Source organism: Malaclemys terrapin, chromosome 10 (genome assembly GCF_027887155.1).
Source record: "Malaclemys terrapin pileata isolate rMalTer1 chromosome 10, rMalTer1.hap1, whole genome shotgun sequence".
Taxonomy (NCBI): Eukaryota; Metazoa; Chordata; order Testudines; family Emydidae; genus Malaclemys; species Malaclemys terrapin.
This window is the reverse complement of record NC_071514.1, coordinates 35,858,509-35,881,357: the sequence shown is the minus strand read 5'-3', so window position 1 is coordinate 35,881,357 and position 22,849 is coordinate 35,858,509. Positions and strand designations below refer to the sequence as shown.

At 42.0% G+C, this 22,849-nt stretch overlaps 1 protein-coding gene across 1 annotated transcript in view; it reads left to right on the top strand.

Annotated features, from left to right (window-relative positions):
* ETFA (electron transfer flavoprotein subunit alpha) overlaps positions 1 to 9,325 on the top strand; it is a 44,569-nt gene extending 35,244 nt beyond the window's left edge. Inside the window, exons 10-12 of the mRNA XM_054042124.1 lie at positions 89 to 154; positions 4,544 to 4,624; positions 9,062 to 9,325. Of these exons, the coding sequence (XP_053898099.1) occupies positions 89 to 154; positions 4,544 to 4,624; positions 9,062 to 9,100 (186 nt within the window). The 3' untranslated portion in view covers positions 9,101 to 9,325. The remainder of the gene's footprint in view (positions 1 to 88; positions 155 to 4,543; positions 4,625 to 9,061) is intronic.
* Positions 9,326 to 22,849: the final 13,524 nt, after the last annotated feature.

The window sequence follows — 22,849 nt, the reverse complement described above, 5'->3', positions numbered from 1 at the left end:
TTAAAACACTCTACAATATTGATTTTTGTTATAGTTTCAGTGAGATGTTACAAACTTTCACTTACACTAATAATTATTTTTCTTCTAGGAACTTTATATTGCTGTTGGAATATCTGGAGCAATCCAGCATTTAGCAGGGATGAAAGACAGCAAGGTACAGTCCTGCATGTATTAAAGACTGAAAGAAGGGAATTTTTTTTTTTTTTTGGCAAAATACATATAGCAGTAAAACGTCTTCCAACATTTGTTGAAAGTGAACATAGCAAGATGATTGGTTTGTTCTGCTGTGTTATAAATGTCAACTCTCAAAGCTCTATATTATGTTAAATACTGTGAAATAAAGTGTTTCAATAGTAAGCTCACTTTAAAAGAAATCTGTTGCAAAAACAGAAGTTTTTCATTAGAAAAGACTAATTGATATATTGTTTAAACAAAAATTCCTTTCTTGAACACTATATTATAGGTCCCACGCACATATATTTCAGAACCTGACATATTAATTCATGCATAACAATATGCAATTTGAATTATGAACTTACTATTCCATAAAGTAAAAGATGACTCTGACATTCCTGCATTTATCCATTCAAATGGAAACCTATTATAAAATGGTAATAAAACTTTAAAAGGTTTAACTCGTTAGTAGCTGAAATGTATGGGCTAAATTTGGAAATTTGACTCTGGACTAGACGATGACAATTTCCTAATAGATTGGCAGGATTATGTGCAGTAATAACAATGCCAAAAATAGAAAAGTGGGGTTTTTTTACAAGTAATTTTTAAAATGAGGCAATTTTTTGAACCTCTTCAGGAGACACTCTCTGTTAAAGTAGGTTTATCAAACAGGCTTAAATGTGTTTCTGTTGTGGCATCCTGCTGAAGCATGAACAGCTCATAAAGCAGAGGAAAACCCCTATGAGGGTCTCCCATTGTTTTATAGGTGGAGCACATGTTTCTGTTTTTACCTTTTGATAAATGAATCTTCATCTTCTGAAATTTCAGGGGAAAAGTTCTTAAAATTCCTTTCAGTCCACAGTAACAAATTTAGCTTGGTTGGAGCTAAACTTTTATTGGAGGGCATAAGAATGAGTGGAACACCAGCTGCCAGATTTAGGTTAGAGCAAATTCTATGGAAGATGCAGTGTAATACATTTTGTATAGCCTTCTTCATACAAACTGTGTCCTGCTTTAGAGTTAATACAGTTGGAAAAATAACCTGAGCGAGAAATTAAAGGCTATGCTGTGGGCAATGGAGGAAAAACTTTCAGGGAAGATTGTGAGGTGGAGAGATGCAGGTAATAGGATCTGCAGTGGAAGAGGCAGATTTTATGCCAGTATTGGTGAAATTGTGTAACATTAGCCTCTTCTCTGCTAGATTAAACAGAGAGAAGTGGGGAAGGTGATAAAGAAATAGAGTTTGAAATAAAGAATATTTGCATTCCTGTTAATATCATAAGATCGCCTTCTCTTTCTTCAATATTGTGTCCTGAATTTTGAAAACCCTCTTTTTTGTTTTTGTTTGATCCCAATTACATATAAAAGATTAGGTAACTGAGTCATATGCTGCTTGGTTTAATTTTTCTCTTTATGCTATTTATTTTATATTTAAACAAACTTGTGTATCTTAAGACTTATTTTTACATTTACTTGAACTGTGACCTACTTCTTTTTTTAGTAGAAGCAGTTAGGTACTGTATTTACTGAAAATATCCGATTTATATTACTGTTTTAAAAAAAAAAAAATGTAACCATGGCTACAGTCTCTTGTGTGATTTCCACCCACCCCCCCATACTGTGAATTATCTGGCATTGTGAACTTGCACACTTAAGGATATGTTTTCAGAAGTAGTCAGAGAAGCTTTCTCTGAGTGAAATGTATAATTTATTTGTACTTTTACAACAAGGTAGAAAAATCAGTTTTCCTGAAGGGATGGACTATGTTAGTTGTTTTGTCTGTTATGGATTCACAATTCCTTTCCCTTCTAGGAGTTTGCTTTTTTTTAATATATATATCTTACCTAGTTTACATGCCAGTCAGTTTAGCATAATTTTTAAATGTACTGAATCCAGTCACTTTACAGAACAATGATTTAAAATAAAAATATTTCAAAGCTATGAAGCATTGTTAAAGATTAGGTCTTAAATACAGTGTCTGAAAACAACTATCATTTAAAGGCTTTAGTGAAGAGACCTACCTCTTAGAAAACCTTAAATGGTATAGTATTTGTTTTGTTGTTTCTCTGAAGTTACCATCTGATGATTTCCTTCAGTATTTCATGGGAAGGATGATGGAGCTGTAAAATGATGGAAATATGGCCAGTTTTCATGAGGCTGTAATTTCTTATCAGCTTTTGATTTTGCACCCTTAAAACACATGGATTTGAATTATCACACAGGGTAGGAGATGGATTGTTGTTGGTCTTGTAGCCAAAGTACAAAGTTTTAAGTTGTACTGAATGCAAATTTTAAAAACACTTGTTTACGAAGTGAAAGGGAGAGAGAAAAGAGATGCTGATTGCCTGATCCTTCGGTATTGAGATTTTCTCAATACTAAAGACTGTGAAATGTAATGTATGACCCAGAAAATCGGCTCTGATTAAGAAATACCAGGTGACTGAGATTCTTTGAATTAGTGAATGTTATAGGAGAAACTGAGGTGGGGTGTTTTTAAACAAATCTAACAATGGTGAGGGTACATCTCCCTCTTCATCAGGCCAGTGGTGAATATTTTTCTGAATGCCTATTAGATAATACCTCCACAAGGTTCTTCTAGAGCAGTGCTCTCCAGCCTTTTCAACCACTTTTCAATCACTTTGTTTCAAAATGACAATACTTGGGGCAGATTTCTGGACTTGTACCCTTTATTTATTCTACTTACGTAGTGTAGAAAGAACAGACAGCACCCTGAAGAGCTCTATCAGGGAAGTCCTCACCAGGTGTAACACCAGTGCAGCCACCTCCTATGCATTCGTGCAAGCAGTCCTTGTTGAAGTGGTCACAGCACCCTGCAATGAGGCTATCCCCAGCTAGCCATATGGTTCCTAAGGGAACGTTGCCAACTGGCGGAAATTAGAGTAGCCCCCATGCTCCTCTAACTAGTGCCCAAGGCTGGGGCAGAGAATTGAGGAGCCATAACTGCTCCCCCCCCCCTCCGGCTGCCCTGGGTGGCTATATTGAGGAGGAAGATCCTCCTTTGCTAGTTGTCTCTAGGCACCGAGTAAAGTCAGTCCAACTACTATTCTGTGGGCTTCCATAGTCCAGTAAGGAAACAGCAATAGAGCAGCATTCTCCTCCCTCCCTTGCAATACTTCAGGCAACCAGCAGGGCAGCTGGAGCTTGACATCAACATCAGCTGCTCCTAAGGCTGCAGATTGATTCAAACCCTTCCATTTAAAAATCATAGGGCATGTCTCAGGGAACACACTTAAAGAAAATTGGTATTTGATCATGCATTAATACCCTCAAATGCCACCGCTTTAGAACATACAACTTCTAGTTGGAGGCACACATCTTGAATGTCAGTCTAGTTATAGAAAACCATTTCTGTGGTTTAGAAACATAGGATTTTCTAACTTTATTTCATTTAATTATTACCATCATACTTTTTCAGCAAAATTAATGATTTGGTAGAGTACTTGTAGTGGATGGAGAAAAACAGACATTTGAATGAAAGGTCTCTTTGAATCGCAGATAAATGTATGAAGAATATGTTGGTTTAGAATACCTGTGTGGCTTCTCGCTGCTTTGAATTGATAGGTAGTAGCTATAACCATAACCAGTATAGGGTTTATTTTGTGAGCTGTATAGCTTTGTGTTTACAGAGCTCTCCCTATCCCGTAACAGGCTATTTATCTGGGCACCTGCAGTCTTTGGGCTATTTTCAAATGACTTGGTCTAGAAGTACAGACTCTGTCCTCTAGGAGAGGGAGTTTTCTGTATTTAGCATTGGGATTCACTGTGTAGTGAACTAAATGAGATTGCCCACATTATATTTAAGTCTCCAGTATGTGGCTTTATGTTCCTTTTTCAAAATGTCTTTCCCTGTTTTTATTTGTTAAACATCACACTCCTTTTATAGTGGATGTCCTTGTTTTATTATAGCATTTTAAGGAAGTATCTTCTCCCCCCCCCCCCCCCCCCCCCTCCATCCTACATCAAATGACAGCCCTGCTAATTGAGCATGGAATAGTCAGACCATAAGTGTTTCCATTATTTATTGTAGACATTTTAATTCACTTATTGAGATTTCCTTCAGTCTTGCTTCCCATTTCTCCCTTGAAAACATTTGTCAAATGCCGTTGGCCAAATGAGCATAGAATAGTGAGAGCTTAAAAAACTTTTCCATTGTTATTGTAGACATTTAGTTCTTTTATTGAGATTTCCTTTATAGTCTTGTTTTCGAGGCAGAAATGGGAAGCATTTGTCAAATGCACTTGACCATATCTGCTGGGTCCAATGTTCTGGTGTGAATTTAAGATACTTTTTTATTGGAAAAAATTAATCTACAGCTGTATATTTTAAATGTTTTTGTTTCTACTTTCAGACCATAGTTGCTATTAATAAGGATCCAGAAGCGCCGATTTTCCAGGTTGCGGACTATGGATTGGTAGCAGATTTATTTAAGGTAAGAGTAACCTTGAGGGGGGGAGGGAAGGGGAAATCTCCTTAATTTTTTAGAGCTGCCCCAGCACAGATCAGTTCTGCATACATTTTTGTTTGTTTGTTTTTACTTCATGAAATTTTGAAGTAAGAGTAAAGATGTATTTAAGGAGATACTAAGAATAAGGAAGTATGGTGTTTTAAGCTGATGTAAGCATGTGGATAGGAGTAAAAAATGTTGAATGAGTAAGGAACTCATGGGTTCAACCCCTCTGATATCTTTAAAAGTGTCCATCACTGCATGTGGTTGCTTGTAGGTGAGAACCACTCCTCATAACTGTTGGAAAGTTTTCCTTTCATTTCTATGTAGACTAATTATTATTTAAACATTAATCTTTAAATTTCTGTGTCCGTGCATCTCTGCATTATAGTGGCACCTGCTCCTCCCTGTTTATCAGAAGTTTAGATTACTATTAAAAAAAAAAAATACCTAGATGGGAGCTGAGTGTAATGAAGTCTGAGACAGGAAGACAGTTCAAAATAATTTATATTAAATCAGACTCATTCTGGAAGAGACCCTTAGAATATGGGAGGAGGCTTAGATGCTTTGGATCATTTACTCAAACTGATGTTTAAAACATGACACTTTATTGCCAGTAGTCCATAACTGTATCCTGGCATCACTGTTTTACTTAAATAGTAAAACTGTCAGAAGATTAAGGTGTAAAACTAGCTACTACAGATGCTGAACAATTGCCCTTTTAAAGATTTTATCTTGTAATATGTCCATTATTCCTGCCACTCCTCACAAATCATGCTTTTTTCATGCTCCTTACACCAGCCAGCATATAGGTAGCACCTTTTAGGGACAGGCAGTATTTACAGGGGAATCACACCTTATGCACACCTTAGGTTCTGAAGTCATTGCGAAAATCGCATGTAGTCAAACGCTCATTGAATGGCATGGCGGGTGGAATTTCCCGCACTACAGGTACAGCATTTAAATTATTTTTCTTTGTTTTGTTTTGCCAAGCGCGTATAGTTAAAATCACGCAAGTTAAATGCGCCTATGATGCAACTCCACTTGTATTCCTATATTTTTGGACTGAGTGCCCTCAGTCAGGCACTTTCCATCATCTCCTGCTTCTCACCAGAGGTCATAAGCTTGTTTTCAAGAACACATCACAGTGACTTTCCTAAAAGTATCATACATAAAGCTGGAAACCAAGAGAATAAAAGTTTTTGGTATAGGATAGTTTTCTAAGCCTACATCCTGGCTTCTCTGTGCAGCCCAAAACCTCATTGAAGTTTTAAAAAAAATCCTGCATACTGTATGTCTTGGGCTTTTATGTTCTTTCCCTACTTTCAGCATCCCAGTGTTGGGTGAGTGAGACTATCCCATCTCCCCTATGTTTGCATGCATACAGAGTTGTTTGGAAGCTAGTTATACTCTTAATTTCCAGTGCAGGTGTGAACAGACGTAATTGTTTGAGCTTGAAATTCAGCTTGGTGTTTATTTAGGGATAACATTTACTCCGGTTTAGCAGTTTTGAAACTGAAATATACATTTCACTCTGACACAGTCATCCCAATTGTCATTTTTTAATGATAGCCTCCTTTTCCAGATCTGCAGTCTCATTTTTCCAATTGCTTCTCATGCACTTCAAAATTTCTTAGAACCTGCACTGATATCCGCAATATTGTAACTCTTGTAGGAATCTTATTTACACTGTTTTTTGCATACCTATAGGTATCTCCCTGTAGGATGCGGTTGTGTTTGCCTTGCATATTCCTACAGGCATCTCCATCTTAAACTCAACTCAAATTTAGGATTCTATTTTAACAACTCCAATATGAGTTCCTTTAGCAATTACCATTGCACAAATTGTGCTGCTTATGAGTAGTAGCCTTTGTAGCAGTGGTGGGCAACCTGCGGGCCACAGGTGGCCCATCAGGGTTATCTGTTTGCGAGCTGCGAGACATTTTGCTGACTTTGCCCGTTCACAGGCACGGCCCCCCGCAGCTCTCGGTAGCTACGGTTCGCTGTTCCCTGCGGATGGTCAAAGTCAGCAAAATGTCTCGCAGCCCGCAATCAGATTACCCCGATGGGCCGCAGGTTGCCCACCACTGCTTTATAGGAAGGATCCAGTATCTGTTTTACCCATCAGAACTTCTCATTGGCCCTCATTCAGGGAAGTATTTTATGCAGATGTTTAAATCCCATTGATATGAATGAGAATTCAGCACATCATTAAGCCTAAGTGCTTTGCCTTGGGGCAACTATCCCTCTACATTTCTGTCATTTCACAGCAAAACTGACTTCCTTGATGAGCCAGGTTTGAGCTGTGTGAAAGCAAGGTTTTAAGAAGTTCTGTTTCTTGTCTATCATTGACTTGCTTTCCAGACTCTTCCTAATTCTGGGAAAGTTATGATATAAAGATATCAAAACAATCCCCATAATAAGAAGCTGTGGGGGAAAATCTGTGCCTCTGCAAATAGCTATTTGAATTTTATTTAGATTTGTACTAAAAGTGCATCCATCCTGTGCACTAGGTTCTGAAGAGTAACTGTATTTAGGCAAGGATCTCCCATTCACTGAGTATTATGTGGAATCTTAGCCTTTCCGCAAAGCAGTTTCTATTTAAAGTCTTGAGGAAAGCTTTCCCTCTTTCATTCTCCTCTGTTGCGTATTGAAGGAATTTAATTTCAGGTACCATTATGTATCATTCCCACATCACGGCAGATCTAAATAGTCAAGTTTGACTTTGATTGTTATCCCAAATACTTCACTTTCAGTAACTTTAACAATTTGGTTTCCTTTTTTTGAACTTATTATAGAAAAGAAAAGACCAAATACTGAATAATCACTAAATTTCTTTAGTTGAAGTATGAATGAACATGCAGTTAACATTGAATTTCGATACAAGTTAATAGAGTTTGAGTGATGGTTCTAGTTTGGTACAGTGTGAAATAAAGCATGTCAGTTTCCTAATATTAAGTAGGCTTATCACCTGAACTCCTACTGTCACCCCAAAAACCTGTTTACCATTATGTAGAAAAGATTGACCGTTTACTAGAACTCTTCACAGTGATGCTACAGGTTACACTTGGGGCTCTATTAGCATGTAATCTGTATGACTGGCATGAGCTCATAGTATATCCACTGAGGAAAGTAGGCAGAAACACTGCCAGCACTTAATGCCATTCCTGAACTAATGCCTGCTGGCTCGGCAGTAAACATGGGCCTTTTAATAAGCTGGAGACAAAGTGACATTCGGAAGAAACAACATGTAGACAATTTCCTTAATAAATTTTGTACGAACACATTATTTCCACCTAATGGAAATGTAGCTCTCTTTAAATAATTGAGAGGCTATATTCATCAGTGGTGAGTTCAGCTGGGATCTCTGTGAGCTGGGGCAACGTGCAGCCCCTTGAAAGACAAGGTAATTGATATTTTACACAAGTGACTAGGATAGGTTTTCAGGTGTATTCTATAGATTAATCTACCAGCTCTTTATATGCTTAACTGCTCTTCCTAGTGCTATTCAGAATTACAGTGCAGCATGGCTGGTGTGTTAAGTGGCAGAACCACAGCAGATGCCAAGGCTTTGGCACTAACTTTAAAAGGATTGAAAAGCTGATTTAACTAGCATTCAACAATTTCCTTTTTTTTATTACTTAGTTACTAATTTTTTGCAGCCTGACTAGTAGATGCATTTTACCTTAAACTATTTTTTGGCCATGGTGATTGTTTACTACCTATTACTTTCTCATCTCTTTGGAATTAAATTTTGCTGAAAATATGAGGAACGAAACAAGTTTTCCAAGTAAATCACAGAAATGTACTGTAATGTCCTAAAGCAACACTGATATTCCTAACCAGGCAAGAACTAGAAATTTTAGGAATAGGGCCTTTAACTATTATTGTAAGGCTCTTCAAATACTCAAGCCTCTGTGCAGTTCTAATTCCACTGACTTCAATAGGAGAAAAAATGGGCTGTAACCTACTACTTATGTATCTAATGAAGCCTTACAGCAACAATAAAGATGCTTCTCATAATATCAGCACAACTGCACCTTATTTTTTCTGTTGAAAATCACCTGATATTTAAATATTGAACAGGCGAATTGTAGAACTATTCAGTACACAGACATTATAGAATACCTCCAAGAAGTAGTTATTGTATTGATTGAGATTAGAATCTGACCTTCAGTTGGGTTGAGCCCCATGACAGAGTTTGGTGTGAAAACATTTCTTTTTTTTTTTTTTTAAAGGACAAGCTAAATCTAAACAAGCGTTCATTAGGCTGTGAGGGCTGGGCATATCAAATCATTTCTTGGTAGTGTCTGTGTCTTATGAGCTTTAAACATAACGTTTCAGAACCTGTTTCTTTCCCAGTCCTAGTAAACCTTTTCTTTGAAATGTGTATATACTTACTGTATCTATTTAAATTCGCAGGTAGTTCCTGAGCTGACTGAAGCATTAAAGAAAAAGTGAAAGCACCCTTCAAATTCTGAAGAAAAAAAAAAATCTATGTGTAATGCCATTGAGTTGCTGGTTTCAGGCAGATTTTGAAACCATGAAAAACTGTACAAATTTTCTAAATTCTAACTCTGAATCTCTTTTGTGTACTGCAGTCATTTACCTTTTCAGCTACTGTTGGACTGCAAACCATTTTGATTTTTTTCCAATTCTTTAATAAAACATACAATATAAAATCTAGCAGCTGGCAGTGCGTGCTTTTTTAACTCAGAACTTTGGTTTGTGGTGGGGACAAAAATTATCCCTCTTTTCCAGAAACTTGTCTACCCACTAACAAACTTGCATTTGAGCTATATAGTAGCTCAACACAGCCTTTCTCGTGTCTCTTTTGGCAAGATCACTAATAACAAGATTATTTGAACAAGTTATGTTTAACCTTTCAAAAACTTTATTCCAGATCCTCCAAATGGAGAGTAAAGAACTTCCTTCTTCCTTCTGCTATTTCTAGACTTCACACTCAAGACTATATGCTGCAAGATCTAAAACCAGAATTTCAGCTTTAACCCTTCATTATTTTGGTTTAATTTTTTAGTAGCAGTTTCCTTCTGTCTTGTAATTTATTTTATAGTGACACATGGAAGGGGTGTGTGAGTACACAATTACTACTTTGAGTCACTGTATGATGTTCTTAAATAAAAGCCAGTGCTTTTCTATTGAGTGGAGTTTTGATCCAAGAGCTTTTGCCACTCATGGACTACTCTGGGGTAAGGTTAAATGACCAACTTTTTAAGAACTGTCGTCTGAAGGATGGGCTTGAAAGCCTCCAGAAATCAAGATTTTAGTCACTGTGTATCTTAAAGGAGCTTTTACAAAGCTCAATTTTGGCTTGTATATAAAGCATTGGGGGGGGGGTGGTATAGAACTGTTTAACTGTGGATGAATTACTTGGGCTGCTATACAATGTTATTATCTCCAACATATCTGCAATATAGTGTTACATCTGTTTGCCACTTAAAGTAGTGCTGTATTTGGTAGTGAAGTTCTTTACGTAAAGTGTGTATACACTACAAGTGACAAGCATATATGTAGTTCTGCTTTGTCCAAACACTGACCCCTGCTGGAAACTCTTAATATGCATTTGAACAATTAGTTATTTCTAGACAATTTGTCAATTCTAAATGTGTTTTGATTTAACAAATGGCTGTTAATGTTTAGAAGTGACCTGTATGACATTTAAAGAATCTTAATTTGTCTAAGTTTTGTAAATAAGATTAACTAGTCAGAGGAAACAATAGCTAATACTAATTTACTGCTTTTCTAAATAGTGCATCTGGCAATAGGCTGTGGGTCACAGAATTCCAATGGAGGGTCCCTGGGAAATATACTTTAAAATGTCCTTATCTCTCTATTCTTTTCTAGAAAGTCTCATAGTTTTATGTGCTCTTTCAGTTTTAATGTACTTTGTGATGTTCTGTTGTGATCCCTGTGTTAATGACAATCAAGCAAAGTTGGTGCTTAGCCTAGGATTTGTGAATGCAATCATATTAGTCAACATAATCAGAGTGTGAAGTGATGAGTTTTCATACCACTCCAGAGAATAACCACTCCACCAAAACCAGAAACTTCAGACAGCATATCTGAGTGTTAGGAAGATAAAGAAACCATCATGCAGCAAGAGGAGAGCCAACAGAAAGGAAAGTGTGATGAATGCTATAGAGTTCTTAACTATTAAGTGGTGTGAACAGTGAAGCCACCTCCGACTCCACTAAATGATCCAAGCTACTGGGAGTTCTGAGAAATATTCCCTTGTACGATTATCACAATAACTTGGTTACAGGGAATGTAGAGGAGGCTTTGGTGCTAACAGAATCATTTATGCAACAAAGTGCTAAACAGCTTCCCCTGTTCTTTAGGCAATATAATACCCCTTCTGTTATCAGTGTTCGCAAACTTAGTCTGTGATAGCTTCCTGGGATATCAACTGAGAATTCAAGACTAACTTTTTTCTGCAGAAGGGCAATTGGTGAAGGTAAAGAAGAAGAGCTTAACTATTATCCTCCACCCTTAAACCTGCAGAAACCCCTCCTCGCGTACGGCTTGGCATAGCCTCCTAGAAAAATTCTCCGTGTTATTTAGCAGCGCTCAATAAGGCATTGTTAATCTCTGGCTTCTGTCCACTCGTGGGAGGAAAAGGGCATGCTTAGCTGGGCATCAATGGCAAGACAGATCATCAATAAGTGGTGCTGCTAAGTCAAAGGCTGGCTCCATGTACTTGATGGCCCAAGATCTGTGTGGCTGGAACCAGATTTCCTTGGTACAAGCCTGTGGGGGTCTCTGAATGTCCCCTGAGGAAAGAATGAGTTAAGTGCAGATTTTTTGCCCCCCCTTTAATTTTTTTTTAATTTTACAGAACATGGTCATTTGAGCTCAATAATCTAAGTCACAGACAATCCACTAGGTGTTAACTAACATCCCTGACTATACAATAGTCTAGGGCTTACTCTACAAATACCATCTCCAAAGGGCTCTGGGATAGACAGCTACCAAGGCAATAATGGGTTAGCTCTAGTTACTAAGGAAACGTACACCATTTTTACTAATGAATTAAAGGCTTACTTTTCAAATCATGAAATACAAACTTATTTGAACAGCCTTAAACACACAGGGCAAAAACTCCTTCATAAATAGCTAATGCTTTGGCCCTGACTTCTATATAATAAAAGTGAAATCAGACAGCTACACATCAGTGGTAACTCAACACAAGATATTGCAGAGTTTTCCTTCATCTTTCTACTATACCACTGTCTCCAGACAGCCCTTTCCAGATTTTCTTCCTCCCCAGTTACTGATCCTAGAAATTGTGCCAGGGTGGATTTGCTTTCCCCGCTGTTTAGAAAAAGGCTGCATACACAGTAACAGTTTGGCTACTTAAACAGTCTGGTCATGTAAATGTACAAGTCATCAGTGAAATGTTATTTGGCAAGTAACAGCTCAACCACTGCCCATATTTAACTTTGCACTGTTAAGAAGCTGGCATGGCTTGCAATGTGCTCTGAAGCATTGCTGACAAGGGTAATAGTCCAAGCTGAATCAGAACTGTAAGTTCTTTGAATGTAGTCAACATTCTATCATGATTTCCAACCAACAGTCCCTGCAAGAGTGTTTTTTGTACAAGTAGTAACTTAAAGTTACAGATCCTTTAGAAGCAATTTGTGCTAGGAGCTAAACATCACTCTGCTATACCAAGCTCTAACAGAAGCCACACCAACCCCTAAATACAGACAAGTGTACAGAGCTGGAGTGTGGGGATGTAGGCCACAGACACTGAGTTTGCATCAAGATATTTGGAGGATGAGTATTTCTGATGGACCTAGAGTGTGGCTGGTCTTGGCTGTTGGGTTTAAGGCCAGTGGCAGTGACAAAATGGCTGAGACACCAAGCATGGGAGTCACTGAAGCAGGCAAGTGTGAGGCAGGAGTTGAGGAAGCAAAGATTAACGTACAATACAAGCAGTTAGCTTTTTCCAATACTAGAGTGTGTCTGAGGTGTGACAAGGGATGTGGGGAAGAGAAGAAAAAAAAAGTGAGCAGAGGATAAAGTTGCAAAGCCTACCATGGGCTCAACAAATGCTCATGAGAACAAAGTGTGTGTGGGGGGGGAGGGGGGAGAGTCCGCCAATGGTAGAAAAGAGAGTCAGTGGTAGCACACATGGCTGTTAGCAGTACAGGCCAAGTGAGAGCCCAGCTCTGTGCAGCGGCATCAGTGTGCTGCTAGATCCCATAATCAAAAATGGTGACACAGGATAGATGAGGCTCTGGTGTCGGGAGCCAGGATGAAAACAGTCTCAAGGGCTGGCAGAACTGAACCAAGAAGAGTTGGGTGCCAAAGAGAAGCTGGGCAAATGACAGCACCAAGGGAGGGGGAGAGGGGGGTAGAGGAAAAGGTGTGCAAGGGCCTATAAGAAAGGAGCTTGGCAGTACAGGGCACAACATGGGCCTCTTCTGAAGGCAAAGGTGGCTATGAAGGCATTTGTGAAGAAAAAGGCCAGAGTGGAGAGGGCTGGATATTAATGAGTCATAAACCATAACAAAGCACAATGGGCAAGGCAGACACACTCGATTGTTCCCCCACCCCCTAATCTCCTACCTACAGCCCTCTCCCAAACACAGGAATTTAGGTAGGGCGAATGGAGAACTAGATGCTGGCCAGCTCTCGCATAGGAACCATCCTTTTACCAAAAAGTCCCATGAGCTTGTTACTCATCAGGAAGGGGTCAGGCTGTTGGTATTATATTTCGTTCAGTGGATCATATCTCTAGTCACATAAGCTGGGGTGTAATTCAGTACTGGTGGGCTGCAGCTAGGTTTTCTTCAGAAGATGCCCATTTCAGTACTGGCTAGGCATGGGGTGCTTAGCTTAGACACATTTAAGAGCTGGCAGACTCCAAAGCAATCCTCACATTTTACTGCACTGTCTGTTACTACCTCCTGTTTGTACTTTTCCATTCAGCTAGCACTGTTGGGAAGGGGATCTAGGGCTTCTCACTTCTCGGTGACTACTTCAAATGAGTCATTACCCTCTGGTGGCTGGTTGACAGTGGCAGGCCAAGCCCCAGAGGAGAGGCAGCTATGGTATTGCTACAGGCATGGTTGGCGGTAGCTGTAGCAGAAAACCGAATGGGCAAGGAGGCTGAACTACCCTGTCTCAGCCCAAGGGTGAGACAGGGTAGTTCAGCCTCCTTGCCCATTTGGTTGCTCTAGAGTGCATCCCTCTGACCCGTCTGTCACTTCAAAGGACAGCACTCACTTGGTCCCACGTTGTCTATGATTCACACACATTTGGTGCCCCCTCCATTGTACAGCTGAAAATCATTACAGAAAGTTATTTACAGTAATGGGGTAAATCCCACAGCATGTCACGTTTCCTGCATCAATGACTATTTTGTATCCAACACATTGGGTTCCCATCTCAGGGCACTGGCAGGGGGAGAGGCCTGTGGCTAATGTGAAATCCATGCAAAATACATTAGGAAGGGGGAGACCCTTCGGCTTCATTTCCCCCATGCCCAGAGTGATCAGACAGATTGTGTACAGGATGGGAACAGAGTGCTACTGCATAAAGCCCTGCCAACAGTCTCTTCCACGACCAACAATAAATTTCAACAACAGACGTTCAATCAGCTCTGGAGCTAATTAGATTAAATATTTGCCAGACGCCAATTCCAACTGTCCCTGCTCCCTGCACTGAAACCTAGGAAGCCAAAACCCATCATTTTATACTGACTGCTTAAAGCCAAAACGGAAACATGGTGGCAGAAGGGAAGGAGCCTTGCATCTCAACGGCCTTTGTGGCACTTGAAGCTGCTGCTGCACCTGTGCTTCCCTGATTGCATTGCTTTGTATTAAACTAGTCCTGCCCTCCGGTGCAATGCAGTTGCTGTTTGTCTTCAGGCCCAGGTGGCTTTCCAAAGAGTTCCATCTCACAGCTGACTTCAAGCTACACAGCATGAAACAATCACTTAGTGCAGTATGCAGGGGAGAGGCACCGGCAAACATTTCAGACCAGGAGTGAATGGCAAAAATTCAGCACAGTTGAATTTTCCACCCACTGGCAATATCTAACAGGGGAGTTCTAGTGCCTTAGCACCTAAATTAATACTCCCTGCTGTGGCAGAAAACGTGGGGCCGAGATTTGGTTTCATTACCAGCTCCACTCTGATTAGAGCATGGTCTTAGCGTGCATAATGTATACGAGCACGGGCCAGTTCTCTTCCTCCTCCAGCTCTTTTCCAATTTCACTTCATTTTAAAAAGATCCTATTTCTGCCTGCTCTCTGCTGCAGCAGTAGCTTCATATGGAGCAGAACTTCAAACCAGAGGCCAGGGTGTATTATAGATCAGGCTGCTAGACCTTTGTTGTTAAGGTTGCTTGACACTTCCCAATATAAGACCCTGTTTTCAGTTGCTAACAACTTTGGGTTGAAATTCACCATGCTAGGTGCCTACCTCAGGCTGAATAATAATAATAATTTTTAATTTCAGTCAAAATGGTTCAGCTGTTTCTAAGAAGGTGGGCAGAAAACAATACATTGTTTTGCCCAGATTAGTGGCAAAGAAAAACTCTCCCCCTCCTTCCCTCCCGTGCTTTGAAGCTGGGACTTGAAATTTAGTGGTGGTGGGGAGGGAGGGGGAGAGTTTTTCTTTGTATCAGGCCTTGTATTTAGACAGAGGGTGTCTTTTGTCATCCCCACGAAAATCTGCCCAATGTGACCAAGTTTAAAATAAACTGCAACTTTGATTTTAGCAGCTAATATCACCAGAGAGTCTATCCTCACTAGCACACTGAAGCCTCTCACCGATTTTAGTGCTGAGTCTGACCAGTCTGGCTTTCGTCACCTCTACAGCGCAAACAAGCATGCTCCAGCCCAGGGCAACAACGGCGAAGCCTGATGTGCTGTAATTGCTACTCTGGGCTGGGGTGAGGCCAGGCAGTGGAACAGTGAGTCTGGCTCTCCTGTGCGCTCAATGACCCCTGCTGTCACCCAAGCAGGGCGGAAAAAGAAGCCACCTGACTTGAATGTAGAGTATACAAAAGCTGAAGTGTTGGGAGGGAAAGGAGAACACTGGGAGCCTGGTGAAACTGGATCTGGAGGCGGGTGAGACTGTGACTGAGAGTTGGGAAGGGGAGATTGGGGCTCGGGAGAGAGTGGGAGACCTGGACTGGGAGCCAGATGGTTGTGGGGGATGGGGAAGATGTGTGGGGAGGAAAACCAGTGAGATTGGATGAGGAGCTTTTGGGGGAGGGGGAGGGGGAGGAGGCTTTGCACTGGCTGGCCAAGGAGACTGGGACTAGGAAACAGTGGGGGAGAGGAGCGAACAGGGGCAGCAGGGAGGGAGGAGAGATCTGACAAGGAGCTGGGGTATGGGGAGAGAGCTGGGACTGGCCGTGCAAAGAGCCTGGGATGAGAAGCCAGGGAGATGGTGGGGGAGAGACTGAGACTGGATGAGGAGCCTTGGGATGGAGGCGCAGTCTGGGCTCCAGCTTGAGAGCAGTGGGGAAGATATACAGATCAGATGAGGAACCAGGAGGAGGATCAGGGACTGGCACTGGCTGGGCAAGGAGACTGGATGCAAGGAGTTGGGGTGGGAGGGAAAACTGGCAGTGGCTGGACCAAGAGTTTGGGACTGGATGAGGGGTTGGGGGAGAGAATGAGCACTGGGGGAGGAGACCCCTAGAGGGGAGACAAGGACTATATAAGAAGACTGGACGAGGAGCGTGGGGTGGAGAACCGAGTGTGCTGGGATAAGTCAAAAGGGACCAGGCTGCAGGAAATGGGCAGGAAGTCTGTGTCCACCAGAGCACATTTCCTGCCAAAGGCTGGGATGGAATCCAAGACTCCCAAGTCTCACCATTCCTCCGCTCTCAGCACACAGACTACGGCGATGCCAGAGGTTGTGTTATTCACTATTACATGCTAGTCACTTTGTAGTACAATTCACACAAGGACTGTGAATTGCATGCACAGATCTAATGCTCGAGTGTTATTCCGCAACCCTTCCCCCACACCCCAGTGGTGGGACAGAGGCACTAGCTCAGTATGAAAGGAGAGAGGCCATAGACCTCTGAAATCTCCATAAAACTTCCCACTAGCTATTGTGAAGAGGCACATGAATGGAATATGGTGAGTGACAGAGTTACTTGTTAGTTCTTCTCTTCCATAAATCACTGTGCTGTTCCCTTTATGTCCCACAGCAAAGAGGAATCCAGTCCTTCCTGCTTTTTAAAGGGTTTCCTTTTTCCCCTCTCCATTTGTCCTAGTCCATTTTGTTAGAGGCACTAGCACTAGGCTGCCTGGGAAAGGAGCAGGAGCAGTCTCTTTCCATTCACCAAGGGAGCTGAGCTGCAAACAGCCACTTCCTGCAAATCACAGTCTTGGGCAGAGGCTGGAATTAACTGAGTCACAGGTGGACTGTTAGCAGTTATCAGGAAAGAAGTTGCATGAGCAGTGACAAAGGCTTTGGGAGTCCTGAAGGGAGAAGAGGCACAAGTTGTGGTATAAGCTAACCTAATAGTGGCTGGGACTGTACATTCTTAGCTGCAGCCAGGAGAGATTTTGCTCTTTGTCATTTTATTTTATTTCCCCTTCTTTTGAAGCTCTGTGTTGTGCATTTGCCTGTCTGAGCCCTGGTTATTAGCCGCACTTCACTGCTGGATGTTAGCAGAGATGCCAGCCAAAAGCCGCAGGAAGTGAAGTGCATGCTGTGGCCTCTGGACAGGGATACAGAAGCAGGGCCCTTCAGCTTCTGTACAAAAAAATAATGACCATTGGAGACAGGAGGAGGTAAATCTGGCCTAACGCACAGAGAAACTGCACTGGTCTGTGTCCCCAGCCGTCGCCGGTTTGTCCCTTCTGCCTGACTGGCTCCGGCACATCTCTTGTCATTCTAGCTCTTTCCTCACTGAACCTTGTGCTGAGCCCTAACATTGCCCCCATCCCCCAGCTCATTTGCTCCCTGAGCCCCTCCCCAAAATGTATCCTTTTCTTGTCGGTGACATATACAGAACCTAACAACAATAAAGGCAGAGGAAAAGCTAACCTCTCTAGGACTGGGCACATCCCTGTCTGAGCTAAAACAGTCTGTTCTTTTTGTAACCGCATCCTTTCCCCTTCCCCACCCTTTAACCTGTTTGTGTCACCCATGTCTTGTCTTTTGGATTCTGCGCTCTTTGGGGCAAGGACTGTCATTTCCTATATGTTTGTACAGCCCCCTAGCACAATGAGGCACTAAATGATAGCAAGTTATTTTGACTCATGTTTGGCTGAGCCTTCAGCTGTAAATAGTTCCTGCCACTTCCTTTGCAACCTTATGCTTGTAACTTTCACTAACGTAGACATTCCAGACTACCAGGATTGCTACATGTATCAGTGCTAGGGGACCAAGAAGCAGAGAAAGGAAGGACTCACCTACTGGTTAAACACAACATAGAACAAACAGAGTACAGGGAGCTCCACTGATGATGAGCATAGAGCTGCCTGTATACAGCTCTGAAAAATTACTTGAACCCCATGTAGCTAGGTTGCCCCAGGAACACCCCCCTCCAGTATTTTCCTTCCCAAACAAAATCAACCTAACTTCTGGGTAGGTGGGAGAATTCAAAACATGGTCTCTGGAAAACAAATCTTTAGTAGGGCTGACTGGCAAGATGTTCTTAGGGACTGCTCCAATACCCCTTGTCGTCCGTGGAACTCAGATCAGGACCAAACTTGCACCCTGAGAGAGGAAGAGCTTGGGTCTGGCCTCCCCTTCACCAGCCTCATACCTTCATGAAGCCACATGACCAGAACATTACACAATGCCGCTTGCTGTTGGAACTACTAGCATTGATGCTGCACAGGTATCAGCAAGTGCAGCAAAAATAGGTTTGGGGTGTGGCGGGACAGATGTCACAGAGGCAGTTGAGGCCTTGCTTTTCCCAATGATTCTCTTCTGCATCTGCAATGCTGTTAATAACAACGTTGATTTGAACTTCAAACTGGCAGCCGCTGCTTAACGCTCCGCCACCCTCCGCACTGGAATATCAGAGATGTTTCAAGTCATGCCTGAGGTGTCCTGGTAAGGCAGAATGGGGAATCTTGGGCTCTATCTGCACTGGATGTGGCTCTCACTATTAATCCCCAACTTTTATAAACATTAAATACATTCCAAAATTCTTAAGATAAAAAGTGCTGGTGTGCTCATGCATTTGAGAAGCCAAACGGAGGTAAGGTAGGATCTTAGGAGTAATCTTAGCAACAAACTAGGTACTTGCCTTTACTACCTGCAGTCTGGGAGCTGCAACCAATTCACATAAGGAGGAGCTGACGTTCTGAGAGCTTTCATGTGGTTTGTTGCTGTGAGAAACAGCTCCCTTGGTACCCAGGCATTCCATGTGTCTGTTGTCTGTTACACGTAGTTTCTGACTTGCAAGGCAGTACGATCACATCGTGGGGTGGGGGGGTGGGGAACACAAAAATACATATATACTGAAACAACAGTAAGGACATGAATTCATTTGTCAGCCGCAAATTCTGGCTTCTTACTTGGTCCATAGAATCACTACAATGGATGTGCATTGCAGAGCATAATGTAGAACACATAAGATCATATTCTCTTCTCAGATTTGGCCAATATCAAATCACAACTGGGTGAATTAACCCTGGGACTGCTATACAGTGTGATTAGCACATCTCAGGAGCATGATCTCTAATACAGTTACACCCCAATGACTAGAACTATTAACATTGTTCCTCTGGTTTGTAGACATTGTTATGTGTTATTGCTTTCCCTGGTTTGTCTTCTATTATTCTGGGGGGGGGGGCAGCATCCCTTATATATAATTATATGCAGGGAAAAGGCAGAAGAACTGTGAACTAACTTGACCCTGTTGGGCGGCCTGGGTGTGGGTGTGGGAAAGGTGGGGTGATGTCAGCAGAGAATGAGGCTCTCCTTGGCTGATCCCAGACAATGAACTCGCCTGTCTGTCAGCAAGTAACTTAAAAACAAAGGATCCAGGTCATGAGAACAAAATAATTTGACCAAAATGCTTAAAATAAAACAAAAAATCCTTTGTGTAACAGGCCAGGTAATATAGGTCCAAATGCAAGAATGAGGCAGATGTTTTCAAGTAACAGCAGCTTTCGGAGGTGACGGAGGGCTTACCATTATCATGAGCTCTCAAGCCAAATGAGTTGAGCTCTTTGGTTTTTTAATTCAATTTCTGTGGCGCATGAAGATCAACAAACAGCTTTTGTGGCCCAGCTAATTTTCGGAGGCGTTGGTTGGTAATGGGCAGATGGAGACCTGCGAGCTGATGCTGCCTGCCATATTGCCTTAGCAGTTAAGATGCAAGAAGCAGGGGTTAGTTAGTTTCAAGTAATATTGGAACTTGAGCTTTCTTTATGATGTGCTTTATGACTCCCACAGCCTGCTGCTCTTTAGTTTACACAACAGCCTCTGAGGATCCTAATAATGGGCAGTGAGGAAAATGGAAGAAATAACTCCAAATGTTTTTATTCTGCCCCCATTGGCTGTGATACCTTAACATTTAAATTGAATAAGATCTGCGTGTTGTATGTAAGAATGGGCAGCCATTTTTAGTGCTGTACGCTGAACAGACGTTAACCTTAGTGGATATAGCCTTCTACCACCCTGAAGTTCGATTCTCTCATTAAATTATGATATTGGAAACTTAAACCTCATCTCTTCCAATTATACCCACATTAAATCAAGATCTGGTGACAGGTCAGCTGGCTTGTCAGTATCACTTCCTTTCCCCCCATGCTTTCTCCCAGCCTTTTCCCTCTGTGGCACAACAGAAAATGAGTACAGATTACTATTAGTATTGTCATTTCAACATATCACACTTACCTTGCAAGGTATACACTGACCTTCATAAACTTATTTAATGCAGTGGCTGCCAGTGTTCCCTCTAATTTTTCCCACTCATGTGTGGAAAAAAACTCCTCCACATCTGAATTTTGTTATGTGCCCCATATGGAGGTGATGTGTGACAAATCACCTCCATATGGGTACACATAACAAAATTAATGGGGGGGAAGGGTTCTGAGTGTGGGAGGAGGCTCAGGGCTAGGGCAGAGGTTGGGATGCGGGGTGGGGTGAGGGCTGCGGCTGGGGGTGTGGGCTCTGGGGTGGGGCCAGGGATGAGGGGTTCAGGGCTGTAGCAGAGGGTTGGGGGTGCGGCGGGTGAGGTCTCCGTCTTGAGGTGAGGGCTCCGGGGTGGGCCGGGAATGAGGGGTTCAGTTGGGTGGTAGGGGACTCAAGGGCTGGGGCAGAGCATTGAGCTGGCGGGGGTGAGGGCTCCAGCTGGGGGGTGCAGGCAGGCTGCCCTGGGCCTGGGGCCAGAGAACTCCCCCCAGCCCTCTCCCTGCTGGCAGCAGCAAGCTCTGGGGGAGGGGCCCCTCTCTCCCCGCCGGCAGCAGCGAGCAAGCTCCTGGAGCAAGGGGAGAGGCCCCCGGCAGCTCTGCACACCCCAGTTTGCTCCCCTTCCTAGTCCCCGCCTATCCCCTACCTCTCCTCTCCAAGCCTCTGCTGCTGCGGCCCTTTATAGCCTGCTGTGCAACTGCGCAGCTTAGAGGGAATTTAAGACTGGCCACTTATCTATGTAAATGACAAATACCCACAGCGTGTATGGACTACAGAAGTATGTTTTATGCACATTTCACTGTGTTAACATACTTCGCAATTTGATAAAAATGAATTCTTCAGTCCTGATCCTGCAAACACTTATGCATGAGCTTAACTTTACTACCGAGAGTAGTACTAGAGCTTTGTTATTAACAGCAATAAAATTAAGCACATGATTAAGTGTTTGCCTTGGCTTTTTAAAAACTAGTTACACAGCTGTACAGTACCAAACACCAGCCAGGAACGTTGCATGCCTGGAAGGAGTTTGACAACATCAGTGTTTGACTGGATACTTTTAAAAGCTGGGTGTGTCATTGAAAGGCAAAATGCTCCCATGTAAAGGAAAAAATCCATTGCTGATCTGTGGAAAAAGAATGATCAATGCAAAATTCCCTCCAGTCCCCAGGAAGGGAGTTGGCTTCTCCCAAGCACAGAACTAACGATCCCCTTCAATCTATCAAATTCCACACAGTCATCCAATTTTTGTTTAAATATATTAGTACTTGACTTTAACCACTTCACTTGGACGCTCATTCCACCCACTCACCACAAGACTCAGCAAAATGCAAATGAATAAGCAGTTATTGTCCAAATATATAAATGAGGCATTTGTAGATTGATCCAGGGTAGAGCAACTTTGAAGGGGAACCTTATAGAAACTCATATCTCCTTTTTAACATTCCCTAGGGAAGCAGGTACAAGTTTGGGGAATTAGATGGTGGAGAAATGTATCAATCTAGCAAATAGTAGGACAATATGTGGCTTTTCATTAAAACCAGACATCACATACCTCAGTTAAAAAACACAAAAAATTGCATTTGACTACCTTGCAAGGGTCTCTGGCTTTTTTTAAAAAAAAGGAAAGCAGTTGTGCCTTTTCTGTTGGGGAGCTTTTTGACTGACCCCATTTATAGCCATTTTCAGAGGTACTTATCACCCAGCAGCTCCCATTCAGGTGCCTACAGAGCAGCTGTGCTCTTTTGAAAACCTGGTCCCAATTGTGAATGATGAGCACTCCTGAAAAACTGGCCTTTACTGTCCACTTAGTCTTGTGAGCAGAAACAGTTGCATTTTGTGAATTTGTTTTACAGACAGCCATCTAACAAAAGAATAAGGGGGCACTCACTGAAATTAGGATGCAGCAAATTAAAACTAGAACATGGATATCACTTACAATGCAACTCCATGATGCAAAATATTATGGATGCAAAAGTTTCATAAAACTTTATATGACTAAAAACAGCAGCAGCAGTTTTGCTAGCTAGGGAACATAAGCGGATCACTAGCTGAGGTCAGAAAGTCTCCTTCCTCTTCATGGTACAGTGATACACAATTAGGAGAACTGTGCAGGTTTTACTCCTTCCTTTGAATCACCCATCACTGGCCACTGGTGGAAACAGGCTATTGGACTAATGTACCATTGGTGTGACCTGCTAATGGCAGGTCCGATGTTCTTATCCCAACCTACAGCTGAAATACTTGCAAGTAGACTGTAAAATGGATAATTTCCTGAGATATTAACCAATCGTTTCCTTTGATAATGCCCAATTTTCACATATGGGCAAGTCTTCTAGGGCCTG